The following is a 12896-nucleotide window of genomic DNA, read 5'->3' on the forward strand; positions in this document are numbered from 1 at the left end:
TTGGAAGACCTTCTGGAGGTCTAGGGAAAACTCTTCACCCCTTCAGTTGCCTGGATGATGAAAGGGCAATCTGGCAAAAGTTTTCTGTTCTCAAGAGCAGCACAACATTGCCATGCATGCATTGTGCTTATGTACAGATGAGAGAGAATTTCCAAAAAAAACCAAGGCACCTTCTCCTTCCCCACCCTACAGGAGGATATTTGTTGGCCTTATAACACCACCTTCCTTCACAAACCTAATTTATTGGTCTAAGGATGACCACTGCCCTCATGAGAGCATTACTGCTGCAGACTCATCCATGAGAAACCCACTCATCTCTGTCCCATGCTCAAGTCACAGAAGGTCTTCACACATATTTCGAGATTCAGTTTTATCTCAGGATGGTCCAGCTGGTGGCTTGGGGGCTGGCACTGGCTGGTGGGATGATTCTGCCTGTCTCTGAAGGCATTTTGAACCCTTTCACGATGTGACTCTGTTGAGTGACAGGGTTGTTGTGGGGGCTGATAACTGGATTAGCTGGAGCCAAAATTGCTTCTGCCTACACTCAGAAGGACCTTGGTTCATCCCCCACTGTCACAGCTCACAAAATGCAAGGGACCCTTTGCAAGGGGATCCAGCCTATGCTCAACCCACCGCAGTCAGTCACCCCCCAGGGGACTCTGCTAACGAACAGTGTTTGAAGACCATCGTCTCCCAGCAGATAGCAGCTCCCCAAGGAACAGGCAGCCTGGGAGTGACGATGCTGATGGTGAAACCTCCCATTAATCACAGAAGCACAGCCGCCACCTCCCCACACCAGCTACCAGAAGTAATCACATCGCTGAGCAGAGAAAACATGCACATTTTTCCCCTGCCATGTGCTCCCATGTGTTTTCTCTCCCATGTGCTCAGTGTCAGGAGATGTCTGGTGCTCAGACAGAGCTGCCCCTTGACTGTGGACCATACATTAAAAGATTGTATTGTTATCTAGCCCCGTCCTTGGAAAAAGCAGCATGGAGAGTCCATAATGCACTCTCTATGTGCATTATGGGGCAAATCCATAACTGTCCTCCTTGGGGAGATAAACCTTTTCACATGCCAGCAAGGGGGACCTCAGCTTCACCTCTGCTTTGGGCAATTACCTCCCCATGGTCCTGAGACAACATTGCCAAACTTCTCGCCTTGAAGCAAAAACAGGGCAGCGTTGTCTTGGGCTTTCCTTGCATGCAGCAGCTTGGTGGGAGAGGTTATTTAATCTATTTCTTTTTCATCCCAGGAACCATGTTTTATTTGAGGTGGCTGCTTCAAAGGGCTGCTATGGGTGGAGCAGAAACCCAGCGCTTGGGAGGAAAGGGGTTCATGGCAAACTTGGGGTATGTTTGAACTTGCCCACCGTGGAATAAATCTAGTGGTTTCCAGAGCTAACGTACAGACCCCTTGAAATCACACCTGTATCCTCAGCTCCTTGTCCTGCAGACCTCACTGAGACGTGTTGCCATTGCAACTCCAGACCTCTATCAGAAGGCTCACCAAGTCTTGTAGTTCCCTAAAGCCTCCCCATCGTCCAGCTGCAGGTTTGGTTTTGTCCCCACATCTGCACAAACCTCGCTGTTCCCTGGTGCCCAGGTATGAGGTCCTCCAGGCTGGAGATGAACTGCCAGGCTTGAAGAACCATGCCTTACTTCTTCTCCCTCTCTCTTCTCTACATGAAGACAAAGAAAACCAGGTTTCAGGTTCTGCTCTGCAAAACAGGGTTGTGGGCCAAGACCCTGCCTTCCCAGGGCTTGATAAAAGTGACCACTGCAAAAACCCAGTGAGATGCAATGCATAGTTCACAACTGCAGCCACAATGATGGGGTCCCAGTTGCTCTGTCTGTGTCTGATACAGCTGAGCTTTTTGCTGTATTAATATCTTTCCTGCTGGCTGGAGCTTCCCTCAGTCCTGGGAAGGATCAGTCTGACACCAAGGAGAGGTCATACGCCTTGGGGTCTTGCTGGCCGAGCCAACATCCTTGCAGAAGATCTCTCCATTTGTATGTACACCCACATGAATTAAGAGATGCGTTTTCAGGAAGAGTGTTTTCGGATCTTACCCAAGGAATTTAGGACTGTCTCTACTGGGCCAGGAGGCTGTAGGTCTGACACAACTGCTTTGCCGACACATTCCTCCAAAACCCCATTTTTCCTCTCCTTCTTTCATAGAGTAGGGGAGCATGGGGGGAGGGTGTGAAGGATGGAGTGGGTGGGCGTTCATGCCCATGCACCTCCCCTCCTTCCCCCGTCCTCCCCATCACCCTCCCCAGCCTCTTCCCCTCTTCTCAGCAATGATAAGCTTGCCAATGGAAAAAATGTTGTCACACATATCTCACTTCCAGTGTGTGGGAGTCGCTGATAGCAGCACGAAGATCTGGACAATAAAGCCTCCTGACAGCTTTCGTGTCCATCCCAGTCGCAGGGACCTGGTCCTGGAGGAAGGGCTGAGCGCTTGCAGGGCTTGGGGAAGGGTCCTGCAAGCGGTGGCCCTGGGGAGGAGGATGGAGAGGGGAAAGGGGTCCTTTACCCTCCTTTATCTGGGATGCAAAGCCTTTCCCCTGCACTTTGCCCAAATGCAGCATTGCCTCTCATCCCTGGGGCGTCTCCAAACCAAGAGCCACAAGCTTTTGGCTGCAGGTGGCTTTGCCGGCGTGCTGGGGAGCAGCACGGCAGCTGCTTGCCGCCGTGTTTGTTTTGGAGCATCCCCACCGGCCAGCGCTCCCTCCCCGGGGAGAGGGGGGCTGCGTTGCTCCAGCACTGCTGTTCCTCCACGTGGGGCTGCCGAAAGAGCCCAGAGCACCTTGCCAGGAGGGTGAAGTCATTTATTTACCTCTAGAAAAAAAATGTACTTTATTACACAGCCTCTGAGACGTTAGGGCTGACCGACTGCCAGGCTTTCGCTCTGACGTGGACAGCCGAGGTCAGCACAGGGCAGTCCCAGTGTCTGCATCTTTTCTTAGTCCCCTTGTAGGGGCGTACAAACAATTTATTCATGTAAAAAAAGTGCCAAGGTTTTGCTGGCAGAGGTTCATTTGACTGACAGAAGTGTCTCCATGGTGGCGGGTCACCCTGGGCTCCCTTCACCATCAACAGAGATAAGAAAACCCTTGTAAGACATAATTTCTTGCTGCACAGAGCCTGTTCCTCTGGTTCTCAAGGGAGCCGTGGAGGCCAAGGAGATGGAGACCTTTGCTTTGTAGATGTTCAAATCACTTACCCAATGCAAAGGCTTGGCTCTGCCTGAGATGAGAGGGGCTCTTCTGAAACAGGGCTTAGGCGTGAAAGAGTCCCTGAAGGTGACCCTGATTTTATAGCACTCCTAGTTTTTCGGTATCTATCTTCTCACTGTAATGACAATCAATGAGAATGATTTTCACAGAAAATCTTATTTTTTCCAAGTGAAAAAAATCAATTTTATAAATTTTCCAGCTGGAAAGAGAACCACTCAGTGTTTACGTCTCTGCCCCATGCTTCAGGGGCTGTAGTTCCTCTCCCCAAAGTCTCCATTTTCCTCTAGAGCACTGGTCTCCAAAGTGGGGTGTAAGCAAGACAGACCATTGGGGTGGGGGGAGAAAATATTGTTTGTACCATTCATAAATAATATAAAATAAATTAAAAATATTAAAAGACCACTGCTGCAGGGAGCCATCTCTCTCCTTGGGCTGCAGCTCCTGTGCCCCACAAGGCTTTTCCCTCCCAAGGGCTGTGTTGTAGGAGATGATAGGAAGCACAGTTATTTCTGGGTTTAGCCAAAAATATTTCATTCTTTTCCGATCAAACCGTGTTTCTGCGAGAGAAGAAAAGAGGGGGTGGCATTAGGGGTTATTGCTGTTTTATGGAGAATTAAGGTTTTCCATTCAAAGTCAGGGAAGAACTGCCAAAAACATTCAGAGGAGGACCTGATGCTCCATCTCAAAACCATTTCCATGGTAAATTTGTAGCCAACCCTGCTTGATATCACACCTGACCCCAAGCTTTGGGTAAGGGGCAGACAGATTCACCTCCCTCCCTCTTCCCTGGCCTCCTCCTTTGATGGCAAGGGGGGTCTTTTAACCTGTTGCAGACAGTCACGCAGGATTTTCCAGGTTACCTGCCTGGAATGTGAGAGGTTAAACTCTCCCAGGCCTTAGCAGGAGCAAAGCTGGGCGACAGCATTGCCCTTGACTCCGGCTGGGCTGCAGCACAGAGGCACTTTCTTCTCCGCGGCAGCTGATAGCTGTCTCCATCCTGCTGGGAGCAATTTCGCTCTGCAGCGAGCACACACACACGCACACACACACACATCCATGTGCACACCCAGGCATGCATGCTTCTCACAAGGCTCACATTCAGGGGCTCCCCACCTCCTTTCCCTTGCAACCGCGGCAGCCCGTCCCCGAGATGTCATCCTGCCCCTGATAAGGCGCAGAGGCCGCTGCGAAAGGAAGGCTCCCGGTTGCTCCCGGCGCCAGGCTGGGTAGAGGCAGACATGTCTAACCCTTGCCTCCTCCAGCAGCGGCCAAAACCAGATGACATCACCCCCTCATCCCCCGTCCCCCCCCAGCATCCCTATCAGCCCCAAGAAGAGGCGTGTGCATGGAAGAGCGAGGAGGAAGAGGGAAGGCGGGGGGGGGAGGAGGTCAGGGAAAAGAAGGGAAGACGAAGACTGGAGCTGGAAGTTGGTTACTTTGGCAAAAAGACAAAGTTCTGCAAAACTTCACCGGCTAGACTTCAAAAAGGTGGAAAAACTGGAGGCTCATTTCTGGCAGGTCTCGTTGTCAAGGGGAGCCTTATCTGCTCGATGGGACTGATGGCTCGAGCGAGCCGGAGTGGCTACTAACCTCTGGCTGAGCTTTCCGAGGGCCCCGAGGAGCCGGACCGTCACTCAACGGAGAGGAGCAGCATCCTGGAGAGGGGACTGCGTGAAGGCACTGCCGCCGTGTTTGCAGCCTGTGGAGCAGAGGAGCAAGGATGGGGGTATCCCCAGCCTGGGAGGGTATGGGAGCCCAGTCCCTCGCTGGCTTAATTCACGGTGGTAGAAGGAGTAGGGGAATCTCTCCCTGCTCAAAGTCCAGACAGAGATGGGACAGATCTCCACTGGGTGTCAACCGGCACAGTGGAGGCACTGGTTTTACTGTTTTCCCTCTCTTTGCTCCAGGACAAGACTGGTCCCTCAGGGGTAGATACTGCGGTGGGTTTAGGTTAAAGCCAGGTGTATAACTGGGGGATTTGCAGTTTAAGGAAGCTTTTGGGTGGGAATTTTGGCCACCTCCTTGCTTGCATGTCCCAGATACCACACTGGGTGTTTTCCAGAGATGAACCTTCCAGCTTTTCTCTTGAGAAGACTTTCATATCCCTTCATGCCCTCTCTCTCCTCGTGCCTACAGGACATCTCTGTTCTTGCTCACATCACATCACCTCCTTTCCTAGGTGAGGGATCTGCTCCTGGAGTCCTGCTCCAGAGCACATTGTGGTGGGCAATTCCCCTTCCTTCTTAGCACTACAGTCAACAACATTTACTCCCTGGTGAGTAGCTGCTGTAAATGAACTTGGCCTTGGCCCATTCCCACTTATAATTCCACCCAATAGATCAGCATATGCAGGAAATAAGGCAGTGATGCTCCTCATGTGATGTTGGGATATGGTCTGAAATACAACAGTTTATTCTCTTTCACCTCCCAGAACACTTTGCCGGGGTGAGGCATGGGTGAAACCGTCCCCAGGCTTTTGGTCTCTGCCAGCTGGTCCAGACACAACCCTGGCATGGCTCAGAGGACAGCACAGGCCAGATGGTCTTCCTACCAGGCAGTTTCCATGCAGGCACCAAGTGTAGGGGGGAGAAACCTTTTTCCTTCCTTTCCTTTCCTTTCCTTTCCTTTCCTTTCCTTTCCTTTCCTTTCCTTTCCTTTCCTTTCCTTTCCTTTCCTTTCCTTTCCTTTCCTTTCCTTTCCTTTCCTTTCCTTTCCTTTCCTTTCCTTTCCTTTCCTTTCCTTTCCTTTCCTTTCCTTTCCTTTCCTTTCCTTTCCTTTCCTTTCCTTTCCTTTCCTTTCCTTTCCTTTCCTTTCCTTTCCTTTCCTTTCCTTTCCTTTCCTTTCCTTTCCTTTCCTTTCCTTTCCTTTCCTTTCCTTTCCTTTCCTTTCCTTTCCTTTCCTTTCCTTTCCTTTCCTTTCCTTTCCTTTCTTTCCTTTCCTTTCCTTTCCTTTCCTTTCCTTTCCTTTCCTTTCCTTTCCTTTCCTTTCCTTTCCTTTCCTTTCCTTTCCTTTCCTTTCCTTTCCTTTCCTTTCCTTTCCTTTCCTTTCCTTTCCTTTCCTTCCCTTCCCTTCCCTTTCCTTTCCTTTCCTTCCCTTTCCTTTCCTTTCCTTCCCTTTCCTTTCCTTCCCTTTCCTTTCCTTCCCTTTCCTTTCCTTTCCTTCCCTTTCCTTTCCTTCCCTTCCCTTTCCTTTCCTTCCCTTCCCTTCCCTTCCCTTCCCTTCCCTTCCCTTCCCTTCCCTTCCCTTCCCTTCAAGGCAGCTGAGACTGAATTTCTTAATTTCTCCTTGCACATCCCCTCTCCTTACCAAACCAGCCGCTGCTCAGTGCTGTGCCAGCACCTGGGGTGACAGTGACAGTTGTGCATGGTGACAAGTATCCCAAGCCTCCCTTTTGGGGGGGGTGCCTGGGGTAGCAGGGTTTGGAGGGATGCTCCCCAGCCAGGTTTGCTGGCTCTGATATCTCCTTCTCTTCCTCCACATGCAAGTTCATCATTTCCTCTCTGGCAAGAATTTTCTTCCTTTTTTCTCCACTAAGAAAACAGCATTTTTTCAGCTATTTTACACTCACCCCAAAAGCATGTACTTCCTACGTGTCAGCATTCAGGGCCCGTCCAAAGTCAGGTCGGTTGCTTTGGTCCTCTTCTCCTGCCCCCCGACCCACAACCACTCTCAGCCTGGTGTATCGCTTGCCAGCAAATAGCAGTGAGGCCAGAAAAGCTCCTTTTGCTTTTATCATCAGCCTTATGAGCAGTTTATCTTTTTATTTAAACCTTGCACTATGCAAGTAAGATTTCACGTGAGAATCGCTCCATGCAGAAGTGGGGCAGATGCAGAGCCCACCACACTCATTGTGTGACCACCTGGTAAATCGTTTTGGCCATGGGAATGGGATTTCTCCATCTCACCCACCTTTACCTCATCTCAGAGGTGGATAACCGGAGCCGTCTGCCCAGGTTTGCCTTGTTGTTGTTATGGGGAGGAAGAGGCACTTCTGGAGGGCAAATCATACCTCTGTCTTGGATCCATCCCCTCGAAGAGGATGGGTCCTGCTGTGATCTCTTCTGTAGATGGATAGAGCAAGAGGTAGAGATTGATAAAGGCTGTGACAGAGACAGAGATAGAGGTATGGGCTAGAAGAGAGGCTTCATAACTGCTTGGACAAGCCCAGCAGATTCCTCTCTTGCTGCCACCCTGGAAGGGCACAGTCATCCCCTTGGTCCTGTGCCACATCTGCCCGCCTTGTGCAGATGTTTTGGGCACCCCGGTCCATCTCAAGTGGCTCTAAATGTGGGCAAGTACCTCAAACCCCAAGTGTTAGGCAGGATGGTCCATCTCAGAGGGAAACACAGCTTCACTCATGTAAAACCAACAGGTTTATTGGTGATGGACAAACTGAGCTGCAGGTGTAGGCACAGAGGTGTCCGAGAGCAGATCCTACATGCAGCTGTGGTTGCAGGGTCACTGGGCTGGTCCCTAGGGTGCCGGGGTCCGTCCCAGCGTGGCCGCTCTCATCGGCAGCAGCGCAGGTGGCCGTTGCTGCAGCTCCCTTCCCAGCGCTCCATGTGGAAGCAAAGCCTCCGGCAGTGGCCGTGGTTGCTTCTGCACTGCTGGCTGTCCGAAAGGCCTCTTGCTGCAGGGGAAAAGGAGATGGGAGACCTTCTTAGGGGACTTGGGAACCCACCCAAAGCTCGGCTGGTGTCACTGGGTGAGCAATTAAATGGTTGCAGTTGGCAACAGGGAAATTCAGCTGGCTTCGTGGTGAAGGTCAGATGTGCTTGGAAGGAGCACCTCCCTCCAGCAAGCACTGGGAGTCTCTCAACAAGTATCCTAGGCAAGACAGCCAGCTTTGGTTGAGTTAGGTTAGCTGAGTTGGGTTAGATGAGTTAGGTGAGGTGGATCCCTCGGGCAACATCAAAAGTCAGAAAGTGTCTTTTTGGAACAGGTGTTTTATCTATTGGTTTGTTTGGGGTTTTTTATGATTGTTGGTTTCTTGGTGTTTCGGGTTGGTTTGTTTGTTTGTTTCTTTGAAATCTTCCCGTTTTGATAAAAAGGGTATGTTCTGCTTCTCTGTACACACAGCAGGAACACCAGGGTTTCTGGAGGGATACACCAGTCGGTATCCACCATCAGGGGAGTGGGCAAAACCTCTGTCCTCCCTTCATCCTTAGGACTTAAGTTAACTAAATGAGAGCATAAACAGGCTAAGCAAGTAAATCTCCTCTTCTTGGTTATCAGATTTGTTTTCTGTGAAAGTTATACCACCATAGTCCTAGTAACACCATAGTGACCTTACAGCTGAATGAAACCTGAATTCCTAACACATATATGCAAGCAACCAGGGAAAAAGCCCAGCCGGGGAAGACTTTTCTATTAAGACAGAATCCCAGATGAAAACAGACAGACAAAAAAAAAAACACTAGCAGTCTTTCCCCCCACTTTTTTCCGCTGAAAGATGCTTTTTGATTTCCTGGGTTTCTTCTTGTTTTGCGGAGGATGAGGTTTGTGTCCTGGTCAGGAGCAGAGCTCAGGCTCCTGGCTTAGGCTCAGCATTTCTGGGTGGGTTTTGAGGGTATAGAGAGGAGCGGACATACAGTCTATGAACCTGGGACACCTGCATCCAGGAACTTCATGGAGACCATTTCAGAAGAAATTTGTTCTTTGGAAGCAAGAGTCAGGTCAGCCTCAACTTGACTTGGCTTGACTTGAGGGCCCTGTCTTGTCCTTTTCTACCTCAAGGTAGGAACCCGACTTTTCTCTCTCCACAGTCCTGCAGAAACCCCTGTGAGTATTTTGTCCTTACCGGGAATGTCCTGGAGGAGGAGAATGACAATGACTGCAAAGAGCAGCTGGAGGATCCGCATAGCTGAATGTGGGTGGGGGTTCCACCACGAGGAGGAGTGAAGGGCTGTAAAGAGATGGAGAAGAGGGAAACCTGGATTTATAGTGCCAGAGGGGGTTGTGTAACGTTCCTGGAGTGGAGGGAACTTTGTCAATCTCAGATGCATTTCAACATGACAGCAAACAGTTGCACTGGGATGTGCCCACTCTTGGACACACCATGTTACAGAAGAAAAAAAAAAAAAAGGGGGGGAAAAAAAAAGAAAAAAAGAAAGAAAAAAAAGATAAAAAAGAAAAAAAAAAGAAAAAAAAAGGCACGGTTTTGTCAACAAATTGCACTGAGCACTGGGGAGTCTGCTACTGCTTGCTGCTGGAGACAGGATGTTGGGGCTGACCCAGTCTGGCTCTTCTTCTGTTTGTAGGCTTGAGCATGTGATGTTAAAATCCTGTCCAAGTGTTTGCAGTATCAAAGGTGTTTTTTTTTTTTATTTCCAGCTCCCAGCCTCTGTGTTTAGCACTGACACAGTCAAGCACAAAAAAATCCACAGTCTCCTCCTCAGCACTCCCCAACGCACAAAGCTGGCTTGAAAATCATGGGATCCTTAAAAATCGAAGGTCTGTTTGTATTTCCTGACCTCTAGGCTGCAAAGAGACTGTTTGCCAAGGTTTTGTTTACAACTGTCAAGAAAAATGTCAGTTTAGCATCTTATTCTTTTATGTATTTATTAAATGGGAAAGCTGGGATACCTCCCAGTAATTATCAGGAGCAGGAGCGTTAGGAAATGTGTATTACCTTGTGTATTACACCTCTCCCGAGAAAGCTGGCAGGATTTCTGGTTTGTACTAGTTCTCCAGGTCAGTTCCAGGAAATCAGTAGAGGTGGGACCTGAGTTTCAACTTTGAAAAACAACACAAAGCAAATAACAAGCAGAAATCTCCCCCAGTCAACAACAAATAGAGGCAGAGGAAATAAAAAGGTTTATAAAGGTTTCTTTTTACAGCAACAACGCAGTGGTGGGCATCACCAAGTCTTCCATTTTCCCTTAATAAGTCACCTTGATGGCTTTTTATTTGCAGGCTGGATGCCAGGTAGTGCTGGAAAATGTAAAACCGATGGCCTTCAGTCTGCTTGAACAGAACAAGGATCACCTTCATCAAACAGTGCAGGTAAGGGGCCCTTCACCAGCTGGACTTTGGATCAGGGGACACTGAGCATTTAAACAGGGTGTCATGCAAACTGGCCACACACAACCTGGGGAAAGAAAAATGGGTCTGTAACCCTATCTGCGGGAGGGATGGTGGCAAGGATGTGTGTAGAGCCTCTCTAGAAGTGTTGGTGCTTTGCATATCTGGTGGTACTGCTTGGTGCAGTGGGTGGAAGACCATAACCCACCGTGTGCCTCTGAGGACTGGCATCTCCAATGTGAGAGATGGTGCGATGGGGCTGGAGCAGGGTTTACGCGGCAGAAATGAGATTGCAGCTCTTGAGTACAATCTGAGAAGGGAGGAGCATCTGGATGCTCACATGAGTGTCTGCTCTGAGTATGACCTGACACGTCTGAACACGTGTGTGCGCGCAGCTTAATGCACCCTAGAGAGGAGGTTTAGCGCAGAGCCAGAGTACCATGTGGCCATGGCGTTCCCAATGATGGATGGCAAAACGCCATCCTTTATCTCTAGCTCAGCTGCTCTCCCTTGGTGGGAACAGCACCATCTCAGCAGATGAGCTGTGTCTGGAGCTGTTTGAATGCTGCAGGCTCCCCAGGGGCAGGCACAAAGGTGGCCAGGATGCATCCTCCGCACCACCGCAAATCCCTGCTCTGCAGCTGCAGTGCATGGGTCGAGTTGCAGAACGTGCCTTGGGAAAGAGAGCCAAAACCAGATAATACCAATATAAACCAGATTTCCCCAAGAAATCAGGGGCAGGAAGTCTCTGTCCCCCAGGCGATTGCTCAGACAGCAGCTGGGCTTGCTCCCTCTGGCATGGTCCCTACGCCATGTTGGCCTCAGCCTCTGGTGAGCCTACTGGGGCTGGTCCGTCAGCCTCCCATCCTTTCCCACTCGCCAACCTGCCGCCAGATGTTTTTTTCAGAGCCCACCATGCACAAAGGCTGATCTGTGCTCAGCAACGTGCTGCACAGACTTTAGCTCCGGGATGCCTCAGAGGTTTTGAGGCTGGGGAGGAGTCAAGTCAATCCGCATCTGCCCCATGGCCCCAGACGGGAGGGATGTCTCCACTGACTTCATCTGCCTTCGGTCCAGGACTTGAGCAGCCCGATTTTTAAAATGCAGCCTGGGATAAATTTATGCCAGCAGGAGCAAGTCCTTTGGCGACTGAACCCTTGCCAGCTTGTGATGCCACTTCAGCCTCCCCATCCCACTGGTGACGTTTTACCAAAACCCAAGCCAAGCAAGCGCAGATACAGCCCTGCAGTTCAGCCTGGGAAGAAATGACCACAGGCTCAGCTCTGGGCTCAGCTCTGGCCCAGAAATCCCCTGTGGCCATGGGCAGGCTTTCATTACAGACTGCAATACAACCATCCTCACCTAGCCTGTGGGACCATCCACCTCCTGCCTATGGAGCAGGTCTGAATTAAAGTAAGCACAGCACGTCTGTGGTATTTATCTCAACTTTTCTCCTGCTCTCAGGCTATTTTCTGGTCTGGGGACAGAAGTTTTACATGGCAATATCCTTCAACAAAGAGTTTCATAGGTCTGCAACTGGTTACATAAAGGAACATTTTTGTTTGCTTGTTTTAAATGTGGCTCCCACCACATGACGTGTACGGTCAGTCCCCCTTTACCCTCAGCATGTTTCAGCAGACTTTCCTGATCTTCTAGACTTCTGCCATATCCCCCCTAAACCACTCAATGCCAGTCCTGCTTTGCAAGAGATGCTTCTGGACTCAACCTCTGCCCAGCAGGCTCTGTTGTGCCTCCTACCTGCTCCCCAGGTCCCCCATGAGCCCAGGGGAGATGTTTGTGGATAATCCCAAAACCCTATGTGTGCTCAGGCCTACAGGCATCTGGTGGGTCAGACCTTAAAACATGTAGGTCTTCAGGCTCATGAGATGTCTAAGTGCTCACTGACGTTTGTGGAGATCTAGCACTCATGTCAGTCACCTAAACAGGCATCTGTTAGCATTTGGGACGCTCTGGGGTACCCAAGACACCCATGCTGGGCTGGTAGCTGTAACACCAGATCTATGTGCCCTTCCGCTGTGGCAGCTGGATGTCAGGGCCAATACCCTGGACATCTCAAATGCATCTAGGTACCTGGTGTGTGAACCACATCACATTACACTGGCAGCTAGACTTCATGCTGGTCTTGTCCTGCACCATGCTCCACTCCACCTGTGAAACCCACTATGCTCATGGTCTCACAGCCTGCTGCAGCTTACTTGCTGTCTGAGTAGAAAAAGATTTCATTTTATATGGTCTGAATCTGAAAATTCCTCATTTCTCCCCATTTTTTTGCAAAATGCTGTTCTTTGCCCCATGGCAACAGGACACAGCACACCTCGTGTCTGCACATCTAAGCTCTCGCTGCCAGCTGCATGGCCACATCCAGATGTCTGCTACGAATGGTCCCTGGTATGTGCCCACCTCCAAACTGTGCTGAGGAATAGTTTGGGAAAGTGTTAGTTTGCTGATAGCATGGGTGGGTATCTGCTAATGTCTGAGCCTGAGCCTCACACGATTTGATTTACTCATATAGATACAGCCTCTGAATCCAGATCCACTTTAGCTTCCTAGCATGCCCCTAGAGCTGGGCTGTGGCAGGGTGATGATCTCTTTCACTCCACAGGAGGTGGA

The 12896-nt window shown here is 50.1% G+C and overlaps 1 protein-coding gene across 1 annotated transcript; it reads right to left on the reverse strand.

Moving 5' to 3' along the window:
- Positions 1 to 7750: 7750 nt before the first annotated feature.
- On the reverse strand, positions 7751 to 9103 carry DEFB125 (defensin beta 125). The gene is made up of 2 exons (XM_072857951.1): positions 9043 to 9103; positions 7751 to 7872 (listed from the first exon to the last, which is right to left on the reverse strand). The coding sequence occupies exons 1-2, from the start codon at positions 9101 to 9103 to the stop codon at positions 7751 to 7753; spliced, it is 183 nt and encodes a 60-aa protein (XP_072714052.1).
- Between the last annotated feature and the right edge of the window lie 3793 nt (positions 9104 to 12896).

Source organism: Ciconia boyciana, chromosome 3 (assembly GCF_034638445.1).
Source record: "Ciconia boyciana chromosome 3, ASM3463844v1, whole genome shotgun sequence".
NCBI lineage: Eukaryota > Metazoa > Chordata > Aves > Ciconiiformes > Ciconiidae > Ciconia > Ciconia boyciana.

Bases quoted from the DNA above. Each gene is read 5' to 3' on its own strand.
- DEFB125 (XM_072857951.1), bottom strand. From the start codon at position 9,103: ATGCGGATCCTCCAGCTGCTCTTTGCAGTCATTGTCATTCTCCTCCTC. The intron at 7,873-9,042 runs GTAAGGACAAAA...TTTCCCCTGCAG, and splicing joins CCTCCTCCAGGACATTCCCG to CAAGAGGCCTTTCGGACAGC.